Raw genomic sequence first — 21,969 nt, forward strand, 5'->3', positions numbered from 1 at the left:
TGAGCATGCAGCTGAATCCAACAGGTGGATCCCCCTGGAGGAGATCTCCAGAGTCAGACAGCTAATTCTCCTTAAAACCAAGACACAAAATGTAACAACGGCATCAGGCAACGAAGATTTCCTTCTCTGCAAGCTGCACAAGGCATATTCGTCCATTTAATCAATGTCAAATACTGAATAATCTGGAAAATATTTGAGTATTATATAATGTGTATTTGAAAAAACAATGAAGAAGGAAAAATGTGCAAATTTTCTTCCTTTACTTTAATCAATATTATTATTATCATTATTATTGTTAGGTATAAAACTGACGTTTGGCATTGATGTGCAGACTTTAAAACAAAAGCACATGTCTGTTAGGTTAAAGTAACTTTACACAGACTCATACTGTCTGACATCACTTTATTATGATAAATATTTTTAAATAAATATTCTGCTTCACGGTGTGAAACGGAAAATGTTCATACAATATATATATATTAATAGATGCCACACTCATTGTGTTTTTGGGTAAAAAAAAGTTGACAGTCACATGAACAAAGTGGATTAAGCTGGAGTGAAGGAGACCAAGCTACAGACAGAAAGCAGGAGTTGAAGAGGGAGAGATAACCTGAGAGAAAGAGTTTCCGCTGGCTTTGGCTGAAACTGCAGACTTGAAACCATATGCTTGTCATAGCGTTGTGTGGTTGTATGGGTCTGTGTGTGTGTTTATGAGCGTGTGTGTCCTAGGTGGGCAGGGCTTAGCTGGAGGAGAACTGCTCACACTGGGATCGCGCTGCTCAGACTGCAGGATCCCCAGGACAAACGGAGAAACAGACAGACAGACAGACAGTGGGTGGAGGCGCAGACAGGGAGGATGACAGGAGGAGAGGATGAGGATGGTGAGTCCGAAAGAGAGAGAAAGACAGGCAAGGGCAAACTAAAGAGGTCTAGAAATCTGGGGGGGGGGTTTATAAAAAAGGTTTTGCTTCTGTCCATGGTTCTGTTTCATGTTCATATGGTGAAGAAAAAAGATAAGACTCATCATCGCACATATTTTGCCTCACTTTACAACCAGGGGCAGAAATTCTGGAAATAAAAATTAATGACCCACCAGACTCTTGGTCCATTTTGATTGACAGGGCTGGGCTCTGAGGGGCGGAGTCTTCGCTCAAAGAGTAGCTGTGTTCTGCTTGAATATCTGTGAGATTAAAAAGCCCTTCTCAGAAGGATGGAAAATGTAACATTTCTGGCTTCACCTGTCTATAGTAATGAGGATTTCGCTCAGGTCGGGGTCTGATCTTCTGCTTGTGTTGGCTTATTGGAATCACTGGCTCCAGCCAAACATATCCATGCAGGTCCACAGCACATATAACCTGATACTGTCACTGTTGCTGCTCCCAAAGTTACTAAAATACCACGTTAAAGCTTTTACCTTGACATTCATTTATGTATCCATGCATCTGGCATGAAAGATGATCATTTCAGATGCATTCGTCACCGAGCTTTTGACTAGACTAAAAAAAAAAGCTAATTTATATTCCTTTCAATGCAAACCTGTCTTCATCTGCTGTGGCTTTTATGCCAATTTAGCATTGTTCAAGCTGACTTCTGCCATGAATCTGTTCCAGAAATATCCCCACGGCCAACCTAGTGAGAGGGCTTTTGAGCTGTTTTACGTAAAAAGTGACTCAGTCGCATGAGAGTAACGAAACATACAGTTCTGTGTTTTTTTCCCCCCTCTTCTTCATGCATTTTGCTGTCTTTGTGACCATGGCAACACCTGACAGGGACACTGATTTGAAGTGATGAGCCTGGCACGAAGTGTAGCGAGAAGACGACAGATTCAATAGAGTGAGCGAGCCTGCGGTGCACCGGCTCTCCAGAGATTTAGCAGGATCCAGTAACAAGTGAGTCTAATGCGTTTCCCGCTGGTGCAGAGGCAGAAGCTGGCAAAAGAAGCTGTGTCTTATATCATGATATTTGACCTCTCTGATGTGGAAGGAGCCCGTGTTGATGTAAGTTGGAAGTAACATCGTGATACAGATGGCCACAAGGCTTTCAAGTCAAAACAAGTGATGAGATTGTGGGTTTTTTTCCTGACCAAATGTTGGTAATGGAATGAAAGAACTTGTTGCTGCACTGCCAGCGATTATTCAAGGAAACAAATATGAATTTCAAGCAGATTATATCAGGTTTCATACAGTCATTTAACTCTAAAACCCGTGCAGTGTGTGACATGCATGAATTCCTCGAGATTAAGTTGAACTCACCTGGGCTGCTGTCCATGTCAAGGTGAAGGAGTGAGGGTCTGTCTGGCAGCAGGGGTCGCTCTAATAAATGGTCATCAAAGAAACTGTTGAATAATTCACTGCTGAAATCCTCCATCTGGTCACCTGAAAAAGGCTGAAACACATAAATAGAAACACAGAAACATAAATAGTTATTTTCATGGCATGAGTTCATCACTTCCAACACCAAAAAAAGCCATGATGTATCACAGCAGACAACTTTGCTAAATGCAGGATCCCTCCCATGGTAAAATAAAACCACTTCATAACATCTAGCCAGGAGAAGAACACTCTCTAGGGTGTTGGCATATCATTATCCAAGACTGCCAGAAAGAAAAGACTTTACAAGAGAAAATACAGATGTTTCACCACAAGGTGCAAACCATTCATGGGTCAGAAAGGGCATGTCAGATTTGCCTTGAAGCCAAAGCAGTTCTGAAGCAACATTAAAATCAACCTGAACCAGAATGACAAGGCTGGGATACACCACCAACACATGGAGGCAGTTTCATGGAACTGATTCCTGGGATACGAGTGTTTACTGAAGAAGCAGTGGACTTACATGTATATATGTATGTTTGTATGGACATTTACATAACCTGACCTTCTGATATGGCTTCTCATCTAAATATTTTATAGATGAATATGATCAAACTGCTGCGATGGACTGGCCAGCTGTCCAGGGTGAACCCTGCCTTTCGCCCACAGACTGCTGGGACAGGCTCCAGCTTCCCTGCAACCCGTCTTCAGACTAAGCGGTGAGGAAAATGAATGAATGAATGATCAAAGTGACAGCTGAGTTTGAAATCTTTTAATAGTCACTGTCTGTAAAGCTTCCTTAAATGTCACAAATGAACATTTCTATGTGAAATTACATTATGTGAACCTGTAAAACGGAAGTCTACATATTAACAAGCTGTAAATCTGTAACAATTCCTGTCAAATCAAAGATGAGATTCTGCTTTGTAAGTCTATATCACAAGCGATGATCTAAAATGTGTGTCTTTAAACAATGCTTAAATATTTCTGAGCCTGACCTGATATGTGTACTATAGTTTTTGCAAGTTGCAAGAATTGTGTTGATTTCTACTTTTTTTTTATGAACTGATGAACTGTTTGAATAGAGCAGTGGTTCCCAAACTGGGGAGCCAGAGTTATCACAGGAGGGGGCGCGGCAAGGCTAAATAAAACTTTAGTTTTATAAATTTGTATGAATTTGTAAAAGTACTCATAGGAAATGATGATAAATCAACAAGAGAGACTTCAAGTAATAAAAGAAGAGAACAAACTATGATGGAGCACATCTGTACCTGCTTGACCAGCAATAGTAATAACCAATGGTGGTTAATAATGTGACCACAGTCTTTTTCATGTACCAAAATATTATCATCTAATATAATGAAGTATGAAGCCAAACAAGTTACACCACTACTTGGGGACTTTTCATCCTCGACACAAAGAAAAGCCTGCAGGTTACTTTAGAAATAAACTATCCAACTAACATATACAGCAAAGTTGTTTTACTAAAGCAGCATCGTCTCATGGAAAACTCCACTCATCTAAAGTAGTTTGCAGAGATTCCTGGTTTAAAATGTTTCACACTAAAGCAGAAGAAAGAAGAATAGTACTGACACGGTTTTAATTATAGCCACTAAAACTAAAGACCATAGACCGTATATGAAAGATGGACAAAGCCTCCGGCGGTTAAAAGTGAAGCCTATACGGAAGTGCATAAAACTGCAGTTCCCCATTCATCCACTAGGGGCTTAAACAGAGCAAATCCCCATAGACTCCCATGTTAAAAAGACCAACTTCACAGCAGAAATAAACGTGTTTACAGCCTGGTTCAAAAATTCATTTTAGGTTTAATAGGTCAGGTTTACCTTCATGACAACTGTGGGGGGAGTGAATTTTTTTTCTAACTCACACGTTTAAAAGTAATTTAATCTCAAAATTCGGCATATTTAGGGGCATGTCCTTTTGATTGACATGTACCCGATCTCCTGCTTCAAGTAACAAGAACGTAGAATAGCCACGGTTTTTGTTCACGTTAACAACGTGACGTAGCTTTAGCCCGCTTACCTCCGTTAGCTGGTTAGCTCCTGTTATCTTCGGGTTAGCTCGGTTTGATCTTAGCTACAGAAAGCTCAGCGTTCGCTCGATGTCAATCATCCACCATGATGCTCACAGCCCCCCCTCTCAGCTCCACCTCTTTGCCCATATTTGTATTTTCCGGGCGAGACGACGCACATGCCCCTGCCAAGATGGCAACGGTAGGAACCGCCCACTGAGCTTCAATTCAGCTCTTCAGAAACCTACGGGTGACGTCACAGAGGCTACGTCCATCTCTTTATATACAATCTATGCTAAAGACGCATTTCTTAGTATCTTTCTTTGATTCATGTGATGGGAGGGGGGCTCGACATCATTGTTGTCGATGAAAAGGGGACCCTACAGAAAAAGTTTGGAAACCACTGGAATAGAGAAACATGTTTTGTTTTGTCGAACATAAATTAGAAATCTAGGTTCAGCCTAAAAGTGAGATTAACAGAGGAAAACAGGAAATCCCCACGCTACAGATACTGGAGCAAGAAGATAACTAAGAAATGACACAAACTATTTTCTCTAAATTAAATGATCACATAATCAACGTATAGTTTCAGCTCAACAAGAGATTATCTCTCAGTCCCAGAAACGAGGCACTTTAGACCGTGTTGATGGCATGAAGACTCAATCAATGGGAAACAACATCAACAAATTAATCCTCAGTCTCCATGAATGAGTCACTGAGCTGAACGATGATGTTCTGGAAGCCTAGGACAGCATGGTGCTCTGGTGTACACACATATGAATACACACACACACACAATATGAGTCACCCTGGTCTTGAGAAAACATGCAGGGAGCAGAACAAAAGCACACACACATGGTTGGAACCCAAATACACTGAGCTTGGAGGCTCCTCAGACAGACACAGTGACAGAAATAACTTGATTTAATTAGCAACATGTACAAAAATGGAGTCACGCATTTTATTCCTGGAAATTATCGGATATGCTCCACCAAAACTGTCACAGCAGATAAAAATTTGTCCAAGATCGCTAATAATAAAGACATGACAGAGATCATAAATACTGAGTTATCTTTAATAGCTTCTAAGAGAAACAACACCTTACATGTGTAGACTGAAAGGTTCTGCTTGTGTTGACAATTCAACCTCTGCAGTTCAGCTCTGAGGCGTCTTTTAGCCTCTTTTAACTCACTGTTTTGGATGATGGGTTAGAAGAGGCAGAGACAGAAAGTGTGAACAAAACAACTGCACACCACAGGTAAAAATAAGGATGCTTTGAGCTCTCCTCTCAGGTCACCTGAAAGCATGTTTGGCTTTTATGCGGCTGCTTAATGCAGACACTCAAACTGCAGAGCTGGTAGTGGCATCCTAGATAGCACACACACAGATCTGAGATGTTAAAAGACCACATGTTCTGCATGAGTCATGGAAATTCCTAGTAGCGTCTGTAGGTTCAGACAAGTCAACTTTAAAACATTTACACATGTATTATTTCAGAGCGTGTACCGGTACTTCAATATTTGTGACGACGTGTGAGAGGTCAAGCGTCTGGGGAGAAACTCTGGGACATATGCAGCTGCCGAATGAAAACCAGCACACACACCTACACACATACCCTCTCACGGTGGGAGAATAAACACAGATGGTGGGCAAAATAAGCAAAACATGACACAAAAATAACAACTAACAATTGGAGAAATGTGAACACAGAGAATGGTTTTGGGTTAAACATTTTTATGTGCATAAGCAGGAAAATTTCATTAGTAAATGGTTAAAAAGCTGAAAAACAGAGTTAAGCGGACTCAAAAAACTTCAAATAATTTAAAGAAACTATTAAAAAAGTGTGGCTAGTCTGTCTCTCACTCACACACACACACACACACACACACACACACACACACACACACACACACACACACTTGTTCATTGAAAAGCAAGCACATCCAGGAAAAGAGCATTTATGCGAACAGAGCGGCCTTATTCAACTTCATGCTGGACAAAATGTTAGAGCAGTTTCTAATCTCAACACCACCCCTTTTAAATGTGCTCTACTGGGAATGTAGGTCATATTTAAACTGGGCTGCTCAAAAATACATTTCTTAATTGGTCTCATAAGTAGACAAAATGGGGAGGAAGACAAAAAGCAGGGGAAAGTTTCACAACTGAAACAATTATGTTTGATCTAAATTTAGCTTTAAAGTCTGAATTAGTCCAGAGGCATTAGCCTACGTGCAGCTCTGTGCTGGCACAACTCACACAACAATGATATATTGCACTCAAATCTTGCAGTTTCTGCCATTTTGCTACATTCGCAGCGCTGACCTCCAGTTCTGCTATCCACTGTCTTACTTCTGACACATCTGGAGGCTTTGATGCAGCTTTCACCTACTTTTGCACGCTCATCTATTTCTTATCCATCACCTGGCATGGTGCTAACTTCCTTCAGCCTGCATGTTCAGGTACACTTGCTGCATAACACCACCTCTTCTCAGGACTGAACATGTTTCATTAACATGTCCTGCTTCTGCTTTTGAGATTATGAACCAAATACCGATTCGGTTGTGTCTGATTTTATATTATATACAGTTCACTGATTATGCTATGTTGGAATTACTGTGTTGAGCATTGGGGAAACACTTATAGGAGTTCACTACAACCATTATATATACAACAGAAAAAAGCAATAAGGGTTGTCTGCAAAGTTTGATATCTGCAACAAATTCTTTATTTTGGAAGTTAAAAACATAAAAATTCAGTGATATGGTAGAGTTACAAGCAGTCATAATAATGTATGAAGCTAGAAATAATTTGCTACCTGATAACATACAAAAAATGTTTTTTTTTATCATGAAGGGAGATATAATCTGAGGCGGAAATTAAATCTGAAGATTTCAAGTGTAAGAACAACTATGGAAAGCATGTGATTTACAGGATATGGTGTAAAATTATGGAATAATCTTCAGGAAGAACTCTAACAATGTCCAAACATGATCCATGAATTTTTTAAGAAAAAATTAAAAGAAAAGTTAATTAGAAAATATAAATGAACATATGTAAACCAATATGATAAATAGGTACATAAAGCTTTACTTCTAATAAAACTGTATGTATGTAAGTATATGCACATGTGTGGGGGTATGTACAACTGCAAGTTTCTCTGTAGTTGTATGATATGTACATAAATATATGTGCATGTGCAGATTTCTGAGAGAGTATAAATATATAGAGAGGTGTGCGATCATCTATAAAAGTCATTGCTTTGTGCCTGTGAGTGTATGTGCATATGTATATGTGTACATGTCTATATTTATTATTTTTTGCATTTATTTATTTCTTTTCCATAAAAAGAAAAAAAAAAAAAAGAAAACTGACTATTTAAGGGATTATTTAAACAACTGCAAGGAAGAAAAGATTATAATTGTAAAAGGGGGGGGGAAGGAATACATAAGCATTGCTTCATCCTGCTCCCTTTCGGACTCTACAATAATTGCTACTTTTTTAACCTGTTGATAAAATTGTGTTATTTTGTCTGAAATAAAGAAATATCCAATCTAATCTAATCTCATCGCTGTAGCTACAGGATGGAAATCTGGAAGTGGGTGTCAAGTGGGGTTGGGAGGTCCTGGATAAAAAGCAGGTAAAAAAAAAAAAGATGAAGTATGTGTCCCACTGAAACACTGATAAATGTCTTCACAGTTTGTCTTGTGGCAAACAAAACCACGCACCATCATAGTGCAGTAAAGCAATCATTAAAATAATCAAAGGCTTCCAGCATTCCTTATATCTTATAATTAGCAGAGCAGCAGCAGTGACCTCCTCTGCAGTTGTCAGTGCAACATGTGTTATAACATGGCTCCATGCAGTGTTTCCAGTGTGAATCATTCAAATTTCAAGAGATTTTCTCATGAAAATACAAACAAAAGATTGTTTTTCTCAGAAGAATGAGATCGTCTTAATATCTCATCCAGCTGACAGTAAATGTACAGGTCATCAAGGACTGACTGAGTGTGAATATCCACTCAGATTATAAATTGTTCCTTTGTATATATGAAGGGTTAATTTGTCAGGTATGTGTAAGTTACACACCAAGCAGAAACTATAGAGTCACTGAGTCCCACCAAGCCATTGTTCAGACAAAAGGTCAACATTTAGCAGCTTCATTTCACTGATTGAACACAATGCTGAAGATAATCTGCGTCACACCTGCACGATCTGACATTCACTGCTGGCAAACATAACTGGGAGGTTTTATTTTCCGTCTTCCTTGCAAGTGTTTACTTAGCAGTACAGTGAAGTGCTCTGTAGCTCAGCTTTGAGACGGAGAAACTGAAGTTAAGACAACATGAGTGGGTATAGTTAATACCAGGATGTTTGATGCTAGAACAGCTGCAGAGCTGAAAACTAGACCTGTTATCACCTGAAATGCTTCCTTCTCTGCTGGGAAAGGAGTCTGATTGGGGGGGGGACAGTCAAAAAGCAGCTGACAGTTTTTGTATCTTATTTCAGTGCTGGGGTGTCATTAAGGGGGATGGATCTGAGATGTGAGCCACACAAAGTGAGCTGGGAAAGACAGATGCGAGGGGTAATTATAAATGTAGAGTGACTTTTTTTGTGCCTGTAATTAACCGTGTTGAGCCTCAACTCATCTCTCTGCTCTCCTTTCATTTGGCTGCTCTCTACGGGTTCAGGTGAAAGAGGCAGAAAAAAAGAAATGTGACGTTCGATGCCATGCGAATAATCAGATCTAGAGCCTCTCGTCCACCTGGAAGAGTCACCTCCTGCATGTGCATGATCGTCCGATAAATCAATCCTGTGCTCATAGATTTCAGAGGATTATTTACCCTCTCTTTCAAAGAAAGCACAAAGATTAAGTGTATTACTGAGGGCCTAGACACAACTGTGAGATATTATGGAAGAAATATTACTGTGGAAATGATCGTAAAATCTTCAGAACATCTTGTAAATGCCAAAGAAAAAAAGCCTTTTAAGAAAAAAAAGACATACAGTCTCACATTTGGCCTTCAACGCGGTTATTGGCAATCAATTTGATTTGTTCAAACAAATGTTGACAGCAGATTTATGCTGCCGTTAGTCATTTGTGGCTTGTGTCCTGAAAATGAACTGAGGCTAAATGAAAATTTTGCTTAATCTTTCCGTTTAAAAAGCTTTCATATTTCATGTTTTTTGTCCTCGGATTGGCTGATTAACAAGTAACAGAAACATAAGTGTGAGGCTTGGGGTAACAATCCTTTTTTTTTGCATACTTAGTAAGTTATGAAACTGCTTTATCAACGTGAAGACTCTGCTGAAAACTTCCTGTCTTAGACACAACTTTTTACAAGAACAACACTTTTTGCAACTTTATTAACACTCTACTTAACAGACTAAATTCAACTAAAACCCACCAAAGGAAAACAAAGACGTTATCCCTTTGGCTGATCTAAGCTGGTCAAATAATGTATGTCTATATTAATTCAATACCCACATAAGGGCAAATATAGAATCCACAATCAAATGTGACGTTTATCCTCTGTTCATTTATCCACAAAATAAAAATATTGGCTGAGCTTTAAGCCCACTTGAAGCTTACAAAAGTTTTAGGATTTTATTTTTTTATTATTACCTTTGGGAATAATTTCTTTTTTTTTTTTTTTTAAAAAAAAGGAAATATTTAAATAATAATAATATAAAATTTAGCATCTTTTGAATACTTAATGTTTTAAAATAAAATAAAACAAACAAACAAACAAAAAGGTTTTTCCCCTTCACAGAAAACAAATGAAACTACACTTTTAGGAGAGGAGTAAAAAAAAGAAAAAGTCATGTCATTATCCTGTAATCCTGGCTGCCACAGATAAGAAAAAGGTTGTGTTCTTGACTGTATTTGTCCTCATGTGGTGGTGTGTGTCTGCAGTGGGTTGGCAGGATTTGCCTTTACTTGAACTACATTTGAGAGTGAGAGCAGGGAGCTGAGGTTGTTACTATGTATGTGTGTGTGTGTGGGAGTGTGTGTGAGGGAGGGAGACAGAAGTAAACCAAGTTATAGTTCCCAATAAAACAGAAGAGGAGAATTTTTCCTTCTTGCACACACTGCTGCATGCCTTTATGCATTCCTTATGGCAGCTGAGGAGCCAATCAGCAACCAGCATGTAAATGAGATGGGTGTGGCTTTTCTAAAGCTGGAGTACAGGGTCTGAATGGAGAGTAGAACTGAATAAAATAGAATTAAGTAGAGATGGAGATTAAGAGCAAAGAAAAGAGCAGGAGAGGCTAAATCTAAATGTTATAGACAGAGAAAAAAGATAAAAATGTGTAAAAAGTATCTGAAAACCAGTGACAACAAGCCTAAGTCTTAATGATTAATTTTCATCTAATTTTTTTTTCTGAACATATGTGTATTTTTGGCCAATAATACACAAACTAGGAATAATAAAGTATTACTCAAGCTCGTTTTTTTCCCCCTACACCATCACAGTAAACATTTCTAATGTTAGCTTTGCAGCTGGGAGCTTTTGCTGCTTTCCTTTTAAATGTGAGTTACTTTTAGCAATGCATGTGAATTTTGAGGCCAGTCACATCAAACAGAGTAAGACTGAAACTGTTTTTGGTTCAGTGGTTTGAAAATCATAAAACCGTATTGTTTGATTCACACTAGGCGTGGCGGAAACTGGCCCTTCGGCCTGCTCTTCAGAAAATATTTAAATGAAATAGAGTAATGTTGCTGCCAGGCGTTTACATGCTTTGACATACAAGAGCTAAGACCTGATCCAACATGTGAGTATGTAGTGTCTATGTCTAAAGGCTGTATAAAATGTGTTAATAAAAACTAATTACATTATAATTCATTTAAAAAAAAAAACACGTGTGGCAACCCTATTCTTATTTTATTTAGGCTTTGTAGAAGAGTGGCATGCCGATGTGTAGCAGCATCTAATGAGCTCCCAGCAGGTAATAAACTGTGTTGTTTAAGTGTGATCCATGATACAACCATCAGACAGTCCAGCAGTTGTGCCAGCAGTCATTAACCAGATTAGAGCCAAGCTTGCATTAAATTGCCAAGCTTGTGTGCACCTCGGGGTGTTATTAGCCCTTACTGAACTTTCTGTAAGGTTCATGACTGGAACTTAGAGATGTGTTGCTTAACAAGTAAAAAGAAGAGTCACCGCCAGGTTTTTTTCTTTTTCTTTTTTGCATATAAAGTTGAGCTCTGAGATTTAGAAAAGTGTTAACATTAAAGCAACAAAACTACATGTTTGTACACTGTTGTTTCTTTAAACAAAGGAATGGCTGGTTTATTTTGTGGTATATGACTTGCACTTAAGCCTTTGACTGATAATGACTCTAAGCTGACCTTCATCAGCTTTATGAACACTTATTTCTTATTCCCTCTGAGTGCCAACAGGGTACACTCTGTGCTGAAAGAGGCAAGTAATATCCAGAGCAGGAAGTTTGCAACTTCCAGCCGAAATGCATCACAAAGCGCGTCTTTATAAAAACCAGTGAGCTGAAACCGTTTTCATATGAAAATGGTGTGTGCCGTTTCATCACAGTTTCAGGCTTCTTATTATGGATACAAGTAAAGAACAAAGAACAGAGCCAAGCTGCATTTATATGATGTCAATTCATAAAAAGTTGCTTAGTTGAGGAAACCAATAGATGTTATATGGAGCTTATCACCAGGGATGACATCTCAATAGGAAGAGGCATCCAGCCAAACCAGAATCAGGAAGAGTGGCCATCTGCCTCCGCTGGTGAGGAAGAGTCATGTAGAAACACAAAATCATCTACGCTTTAAGAGGAAACTCTCATGTTCCCTTTGTATTTTGAATTGCTGAAACTACGACGACTCCATCCACACATCCACTGTATCGGTGTCATGTAAGAACGAGCCCGCTGGTGCTTTTCAGGAACATAACGAGATCGAAATCTGACATGGTTGAGACAGTATACAATATATTCATTTTGAACATGACACAGGTTGCTGAAATTATGTTAAAGGAAAGGTAGATGAAACAACATTGACTTAATTCATGTCACAATCATCTGTTCAGAGGAATCAATGTTGAATGTATTAACAATAACAATGTCAGAGCTTTGTCATTGTTTCTGGTTTTATTTACAATGACAGCGCTCGCTGAAGCACGGTTCATTTTCACTCATCTGAGCAAAATGAATGTAAAAGTGCTGAAGCTTCTGCCTATAGATCATATATTAGTATTTCTAACAGCTTGTATTGTTAGCTTGATATGATTCATCTCTAGAAAGACAGACAGTCTTCTCCTCTGACAGACATCAGGGGCTTCCAAACACTCACATACGGCAATATGACGTGTTTTTGAGAGTAAATTGTGATCCTGCAAGTTCACTATATTGTCCTACATTTCATTTCCTGAAGAAATTGCAAATTGGCATGCACACAGAAGCACTTCCCTTCACATTTACAGGCATGTTTCAATGAAGAGCAACACTTTAACAACCTGATGATGCCTGTGATGTTTATGAATCTGTGCAGAAAACCACCAACAAGAACTATGCAAATCCTTTTTTCTCCTGAAAGAGCCTGAACAGTGTTTGGAGGCAATCCTGTCTGACGTGAGAGCTGCAGCAGTTAGCTGTACGGGTGTGCACAAGCACAGCACATGACTTAATCAAGTCATGAACAGAATCGTAATTGAAAATATGGATATATATTTATGGATTGCAATCTTAGCCATGAACGCATTCTCATACACAACATAACTAAAATCCCAGCAGAATAATACAAACACTGTTAAGTAAAACTTAGCTGTGTGTACTAACACGTGTTTTAAAGTTAAAATGATAGTTTACCATATATTTAAAAGATAAACAGATTAACAAATAGGGGCTGACATTTATGTGTAATGCAATGTCAACTCAATCATAATCTCTTGCAATATCATCATTACAAAACATTATTTCATTTATTAAACATCACAAATACTGTCAACTGGTTCAAATTTGCTTTAAGTTGCACTTGTAAGATCACACATCACAAATCTAAATGTCCTTGTCTGAGAATATAATAGTAATTCATGCTGATTTATAGGATGTACTTCTTATTTAACAGCCTTTTGTGGTTATGCATACATAATGTATAACCTATTATATGAATAAAGAGTTTAAACACTGATTTTGATGTCAATTACTATGGAAACATCTGAATCACTGAAGCATGTGAGTCTGCTCTAACTGCTGCTGTAGCTAAATAGAAGGATGGGGATGGAGTTATTACAAAGAATTGTGTCCACATATGGTGTCCACTACTGAGAGTCTCTTTATATTATTTAACACTTATATATAATTATATACATAACACTTTATATTATGGAGATATATGCCAAGGTGGAGGCAGAAAAACATAAATCTGTCCATATAACATAAGTTGTAGACTGAAATTTGGTTGATTCACAGGAGCGGCTATCCTTCCTCATGCCCTCAGTGGTACAGCCCAGCTTAGTGGCTTCATAGGAGAGTGGACTACTTTATTTAGAACAGACAGGGGAGGTTTAAACCACAAGCAGACTGCACGGTTGACTCACTGACTAGAATAGAGGTCTACTTGAAAAACCTGAACTGTTTTTTAAAAAAAGAAAGGGACAGCACAATGTGGAAAAAAGAGAGAGTAAGAGACAAGAGGAGACATTCTTGTTGACATTAACCTCCCTGTGTGCAGTAGTTCTCAATCTTTCCACTTTGTCATTAACTCGGAGCGTAAATCTCATTCAAGCATGACATGCACCCTTGGAATTGGATGGAGGAAGGTTAAATGCATGACTTTAGTGGGATTAAACCAATCCTGTTATTTAGATTTGATCTGTGTTTACATGCGACCGTGTCATTACACTGAAAGCCATATGAAAGAAATAACTGTCTCCAAGTCTGTCGTTGTCTGTAGAGTTTGCAGCTTCCTGAACCATCATGTGACGATTGTATTGATTAAGAAGCACGATTCTGCACCATCACATCCTGCTCTTCATTACAGTCACAGCTCTTAGAGAAGTTCACTTTAAGATAAGGTATGAAAGATGGTGATATTACAGTAAAAGGGATAGTAGGGGTGGTGAAAATTGAATCGAAAAATAGAATATCGGGATTTTTTGCTTCACAATTTTAAAATAGATTTTTTTGTTTAAAAAATAGGGATTTTTTTTTTTCAAATAATTAATTATAATCCATTATAAAATTTTAGTCATTTTTATAGTTTTTATTGATCTTTTTACTTGTCTTCTTGGGCATTATAGCAGCAGAATGATGGTCTGGCTACTGTGTTGTTTGTTTCCTAATTGAAATCTAGAAGAATGACGAGCAAAAACCTGTTTGTTTTTAATCTGCAAAAATCAACAATATCAAAGAATTGTGAGAATCGCAATTTAAATCGAATCGGCACCCAAAAAAATCGGAATCGAAATGGGACAAAAGCATATCATCACAGCCCAATTAAACAGGTGATTTTTTTTTTTTTTTTTTATTTTGGCTGTGATATGTAATGATATTCAACGTCAAGAACTATATTATCAGGAAACAAATATTAGGAAAGTGATTAAGAAATTAATGAAGTATTCATTTAAAAAGCATGAGAATAAAGTGAAAAGTGGTCTAAAGGTCAAATAAACCTTCACACAGCATATTCATGAGCAGGTGTGCTGCTGAACACACAAGTTAACCAGTAACTTGCATGGTTGTGTTGGTGTTTCCAGTCTCACACATTAGTTCACACAATCAAACACACACAGAACACACGAACACACACACGCACACAAGGTATCAGCCCCCGGATGTGTGTCAGGATCTAATAACTGCACCGCCCTCCTCAGGTCCGGCTCCGGGCGGAACAGTCAGTTGGGGTGCGTTTGATTAAAACGCAGACAGCTGATTTTCATAAGGAAGACACAGCAGAGTTTATTCCCATGGAAACGCGGGAGCAATCAGCAGGTAATGAGCGCGAGGACTCACCACGTTAGTGAGGAAATCACCGTCGCTCAGTTCCTCCAGGTCCAACAGGTTGGTCCCTCCGGACGGATAAAGTTTCTCTGCTGCTAAACTGTCTAAAATAGACTCCATCATGACTGCCTGCGTCTGTCTACGGGTTTTTTTTCAGACTGTTGGACAGTGGCTCTGTAAGTAGGTCGCGAGCGCAAGTCTTCAAATCAACTCATTAAAATGAGGCAGTTTGTTTTCAAACCGTTGCTCGCACTTTCTGCACGTGAACCCGCAGACTACCGCAGATACTTTCTTATCGGTGTCAAACGCAAAACTGTCCGGAATCACGCATCCTCTTCCAGCTCTATGTCGCGCGGACGATGCTGCTCATCTGCGCTCCGCTCCGCTCGCGTGCGCTGTCAGCCACGCGCCAATGAATATTCAATAGAGCCCCGCCCAGTGACGTGAAACCCACAAATCACAGAGTTTCCCCCATTTAATCACAACTTCGCAGCAAAACAGACTCTAAAAAACCAGACAAGGGGAATAAATCGACACAACCAAGCTGGAAATATGTATTTCAGATACTTTTTGAGTTACCTTATCACTTTCAAAAGGGAATTATTCTACCTGTACTACAGCACTGGACTCAGTAGCCTATGAATATTCATCAAGCTAGCAGATTCATTAGCATAAAAGGAAAATGATCCTTTTACTCTTATTTCTTAATATCTATATGTAGCATAGAATCAACGTTAGATAATAATAATAATAATAATAATAATAATAATAATAATAATGGGCTGCACGGTGGCGCAGTGGTTAGCACTATGTCCTCACAGCAAGAAGGTCATTGGTTCAATCCTTGGCTGGGGGGGTTTGGTCAGTGGCCTTTCTGTGTGGAGTTTGCATGTTCTCCCCGTGTATGCGTGGGTTCTCTCCGGGTACTCTGGCTTCCTCCCACCATCCAAAGACATGCATGATAGGTTAATTGGTCACTCTAAATTGCCCCTAGGAGTGAGTGTGAGCATGAGTGTGGTTGTTCGTCTCTCTGTGTGGCCCTGCGATGGACTGGCGAGCTGTCCAGGGTGTACCCTGCCTGTCGCCCAAAGCCGGCTGGGATGGGCTCCAGCTTCCCCGCGACCCTGAATTGGAATGAGCGGTTCGGAAAATGAATGATGATGATGATGATGATGATGATGATGATGATGATGATAATAATCTGCATTTTACCCTTCTTCAGAATGCAGCAGTGGACTTTGCCATACTTCTGGTGGTAAACCTGGTTACCAGTCTGGGGGACTTGAAGCTGGGTCCCCAGTGCTCAGTGTATCACGGGACGTTCCACTGCTGCAGCAGAATAAAAGTCATGGATGGGTCACCAAAAGCAGCCCTAGCTATAAGCTGTGTCCAAAAGGGAAGTTTTAAGATCAATCTAAAATATAGTGATGGTGCCTCCTTCCTGAACCAAAACTAGAAGTTGGGTCCATAAGACAGGGGCCAACTGAACGATCTGCCTCATTAAATAAATAGAAAACCATAGCTCCACATAGCTCCAGCAGCCCTGCTTATTCCAAGACATTGAGTCATTATGAATAACCTAATAACACCACAGGTGATTTTGTAAAGAAAGTTTACCTCTAATCCTAATGATTTAAGTAATTTTAGGGAGAAAACTATGAACGTTTACCCCCAGAAATGTTTTAAATGTGGAAACTTTAGGCCTCATTTGCTGATCCAAGTCGTAAACAAGCACCATTTTTTATGAATCATTATGTCTTTGTCCCCACTTTTACATGTGATGATGAAACAGATCCTATATTTCTTTCAATACAACAGATTTTAAGGTGGAGAGTTTGATATTAAATGCCTCAGCTGACTTGAATACCTTCAAGTCTGTTTCCTGGTTTGCTCTTAGTCTTATAATGGAAAAAGCTTGGTGGCTGAATGTAATATCTAAACTTCACCTTGTTTAATCACTCAAAATACTTAACAGTAGCTCCCAAGGTGTGCAGTTATTGGAGATCATGTTGGTTTCTTTTGAGTGTTTTGTGGCTTGCTAGTGGAGATTATGGCAACAAAGCTCACGTTAAGCTCTCTTAGCTAAGTTATTGATTATGATTTGAATTGATGTGTCTGTAAAGTGCCCTGAGATGCCATTGTTGTGAAGTGGTGCTGTACAAATAAAGCTGAATTGAAATTGAAAGGAATTAGGTAGTTAGTTCCAACTGGGCTTTTCTTGGTGCAACAAATCCAAATATTAAAAGGCATCAGTAAATGTTGCAATGTTGTACTGTACTTTGGATTTGGAGCTTCAGCTTTGGTTGTCACAATGTGTATGTTTCTTCAGTCGTTCTATCCACTTCTAAAACACTTTTAGCTTGTTAAAACTGCTCAAAGTGCCCTGAAGGAAACATGCCTTTTATTTACATATTGGTCTCAGCAACACTGCTGAAATGGCCTGTTACTCTCCTCTTTTACTTTTTCTCATTTAATGTACTTTTATATACTCTGTATTCTTGTGTTCAGGATTCTGTTGAAAGGAAAGGTGTTGAATTTTAGGGTTTGGTTGCAACAACATTAAATTAAGCCAGTAATGAATAAATAACTGGTAGAATTTGCATATATATGATCCATCCATCTTTGGACCTATGACAATCTGTTTACTGAAGAATGCGAATTTAGGCTTAATAAGAAAATACGTTTTTTTTCTCTATCTTTTTGGATTTTCCACTTCCGAACATAAAATTATGTTTAAATACATACTATGAGAATCTTTTGAGCCCTAATATGCTGCATCAACAGGAATGAAAAGTGGGAATGAAACAGATATTTCTTTCTCTGCCTTGATCACTCAGCCTTTCCCTATCTATCGCTTTCACCTTGCTGGGATACAGACTGGTTCTGCAGTACAATCCACTGCTCACTGTGTTGCAGGCAACATGTTAGTTTTCTGTGCTTAGAACTGGAAAAAGGCCTTTCTGAGCATTCTTTAAATTCATTTCCAGGTTTGGTTCCAGCCTCTTGGGGTGCTGCAAGCCTTGGTTCTTGGTTACAAAACTGTGAATCGAGACTTTTCTTTGCCCCAGGGCTTCATTCAGATTTCTGAGCATGCATTCGAGGCAGTGTCCAAACTTTTAGATCTTGGCTATATTGTTCACATTACGGTCAGAGGAGAGGGTGTGGTGGAGACAAAGTGACTGAGCTCTTTATCATTAAGGATTATTATCAGGTTTTTGTGTGCATACTTCATCCTACAACAATTTCTTATGTAATAATCTCCTGTTACTCTCCAGGCTTTTCCTTCTCATTTCTTTTTTTCTTATCAATCTTTTTATGTCTCTCTTCTTTCACCTCTTCTGTGTCTTCTTTCTCCTTCCAAATATCAGTTTACCGGAGATGTCTCGCCCCAGAGGATAAGTTGTCTCTTTTTTTCTCACACACACACGTCGGTGTTGTATAATTTTAGTGACCTTTCATTGTCTGCAGTAACTCCCACAGGACCTTATAAATTCTGAAGAAATACAGAGGTTGTTGAGAAGCAAGTACAGGAAGTTACTTTGTGATTAATTGTAATTTATACCATGATAGTTCTCTTCTAATCTTGTTTTTTTTTTTTTTTATTTCATTCTATTTTTTAACTAGAACAGTTATATTTCTATTTCTTTTTTTAATTTTATTTTTTTAAAAAAGGTTTGATTTATTTTATTTAAATTTAATCAGTATAGTTTAGTTTAATAAATTATTTATTTGTTCAATTAATTTTTTTTAATTTAAATCAATTTTATTTGATTTAGTTTGGTATAGTTATTTTGTTATTTCTTTTTATATTTTATTTAAAACAGATTAATTTTTTTTTCTTTTTAAATTTAATTTAATTTCATTTGTTTACTTTTTGGTGGGGTTGTTGTGTAGGTTTATATTTTTTTCTGCTGAAGAAAGTATCCGCTGATGTCATCCCCCTTGTTGTTCAAATCAACTTCTCAGCCTGTCGGCACTGGATCTACACATAACCATATCCACATAATGAGCACGATTAATGTTTGGGTTGTTGGAGGAAAAAAGCAAATATTTAAAATGTATGGATCAGTGATATTCCTATGATCCATTCCACATATGCTGAGAGCCACAAAAATGCACAACTGTACAACTAGAAAATGGGCTACCATAATTTCACCAATCAGAAGACAGCAGAGCTAAAGGAGCTTTAAAGAGACAGGAGCTAAAACAGTTTGTTTCAGATAAAGGATAAGTTAAAGAGTTCCTTACATGGCTCATATAAGTTAAAGAAGGTTTGCGTTGTGTTTTGTTTTATCTTTTCTTGTGCTATCCAATTCCAAAATGTTGCAACACCTTATAAAATGTAAATAAAACAGAATTTGGGGTTTTCAAGTCTCAAAAAACAAGTTTTATATTTATATTAGAACAAAGAAAAAAATCTAATTAGTAATTGGGATTTTATTTGATTAAAAATATTAGATCATGTCAACAGGGGCATCATGACTCATCATTTGAGAAAAATAGCAGCTGCAACCAAGACATTAAAACCCTTTATAATTGAAAGTTGAGAACTAAAGAGAAGTTGTAATTTGTAAGCCCTTCAAGCACCCTGTTCTCACTCAACACAAATGTTTTGTGCACTGCTAACATTCCAGGTACACCTTTCTTTGTAAATTCAGCAAGTTCGGGAAGTTTATGTGATCATTTCATGGTATTAATGACTGATTTCCTGATAAAAGCAGGTGTATGCCAGAAAAAAAAGTGGAACAAATGGAGTGATTGAAGTCGGTAGATATGTTGTCATGAATAGCAAGCAATTAATTTTCTTAGATGCAACTCAGAAGAATAAATCCACAATAATGATTATCATTTTTACATATTTAACAGTCACATATTGTTGTATAGGTTTTACTCTGCAGACACCGTTAACTTTTAGCCCTCAGTTGGGCTTAAATAAATAAATTCAGTGTGTTTATAGTTTGAAGAAATCCACAGCTGTTTGTGTGTTTGAATGCAATAGCTCCACGATTGGCTGTATATCTGCTGATGCTTGTTCTGACTGTCAGTTTCTGATTGGCTGTTAGTGCTGTGATGCAGGTATGACTCATTTTCTATTCTGAGCCAAAAAGCTGACATGGGGTCCTGACCTTTTGTCTCCTTGGTGACCACTGTGATGTCACCTCCACTTGATCAACATCATCCTCTTCTGCCTCCCTCTATCAGTCTTTCTAATCCACTCGGGTGTGTTAGCATCACAGGCAAGAGGAGCAGTAAAAGCAAAGCTCGGAGGTGGATGACACACTGTTTATGTTTTTCTGAGTCAATAAAGGGTTTTCTCCCCCAAAGCACCATCTCCTACCAGACAATAACTATTATCTATCACATCTTTGCTCTTTGACACTCATCGAGTTTAACAGACTCAAATGGATTCACGACTGCTCCCACTCATGTTGCTGCATATCAATTTATACTTTATTATTAATCACTTTTTCCTGTCATTCTGTTAACGTTAATGAGCTCATGGGAGGCACAAGCAGGCTTGCTAGAAAGAAAATCTATCTAAAACTTTAAATTATGCCCACTTTCATCATCTGTGTTTATATATGAAGACTTTGGTTAGTTGGTAAGTGGCAGCATAATGGGATTATTAATGCACATATTATAAATGGTCATGATGATGGATTCAATGGAAGGACACTGAACATCCAGTTTTCCATCATCTCTTTACAATTGGCTGCAAAATTGCAGCTCATATTCCTCTTTCTCTGCTGATTTCAGACTATAAAGACACCAAATAAGCTCCAGTGTTTCCCCCTCCCCGCTTGCCTCTTTCCTGTCTCTTTTTGGAGACGACTATCATTGATCATAAAGTTGAAAAGTTCAAAGAAAAGCGAGAAGCATGTGGCGAGAAGCAGGGACGCAGTCGAGAAATGCCAGGACGGTAATGAAAGCCAGCTTCCTTCTTTACTCACAGTTACATCATGCACACTCTGCAGCAACAACCTTAGATGTTTTATGCCCAAACTGGCAGCTGATGAACTGACTAATTGAATAGAAAGAGATTACATTAGCCCAAATGTGATCCTTGATTATCCAACTGTGTGCTTTCCACTCTTATAAGCAGGTTTTCCAGGGGGTTCAGGTCAAGCCAGTGAACTCACTCCTCCTCTGAGTAGTTCAATGGTCCAAGGAGTGTGTTGCCAGATGAAGACATTCTGAATAAGATGAGTGTACTGCCTTCTACTGGAGGAGGAAGCATTTAACAGACACAGAAACAAGTACACAAACAGCCACTGGTGTGCTGTGAAGTAGGTATGCGCAGCCTAATACAACTATATACTGATGCAGATAAACTAACAGGAATGAAGCATATTTGTTTTTTAAGTGATCTTACAGCTTGCGGCTTTATGTGGAACAAGAAATAAAAAAAGAAAATCTAGATGTATCCCAATCAACAAAACTTAAAATAATGACCGAAACATGTAAATCTCAACTGGATCTAAAGATTGTCTACAAATTAAACAGGTCTCTGGAGGATTTAAAGGCTGACAACACAGATTATAGAAAAGAGAAATGGGAGAATGAAGCAAATATTGTGATTTCTGGAGAAAAATGGGAAGAAATAAATTAATTTGGAAAACTACCAGCTTCATGTTTTGGATGGACTGGCGAGCTATCCAGGGTGTA

The 21,969-nt window shown here is 38.3% G+C and overlaps 1 protein-coding gene across 3 annotated transcripts in view; it reads right to left on the reverse strand.

The window, feature by feature from the left end:
* Positions 1-15,650, reverse strand: part of creb3l1 (cAMP responsive element binding protein 3-like 1) — a 31,098-nt gene extending 15,448 nt beyond the window's left edge. For 2 of the 3 annotated variants that reach the window (XM_079263807.1, XM_079263805.1), the window contains exons 1-3: positions 15,316-15,650; positions 2,253-2,385; positions 1,094-1,180 (exon numbers count right to left, since the gene is read on the reverse strand). In XM_079263807.1, the coding sequence (XP_079119933.1) occupies positions 1,094-1,180; positions 2,253-2,385; positions 15,316-15,426 (331 nt within the window). In that variant the 5' untranslated portion in view covers positions 15,427-15,650. The remainder of the gene's footprint in view (positions 1-1,093; positions 1,181-2,252; positions 2,386-15,315) is intronic. The other variant, XM_079263806.1, reaches the window with a different exon arrangement.
* Between the last annotated feature and the right edge of the window lie 6,319 nt (positions 15,651-21,969).

Source organism: Telmatherina bonti, assembly GCF_933228915.1.
Source record: "Telmatherina bonti genome assembly, chromosome: 24".
NCBI classification, from domain to species: domain Eukaryota; kingdom Metazoa; phylum Chordata; class Actinopteri; order Atheriniformes; family Telmatherinidae; genus Telmatherina; species Telmatherina bonti.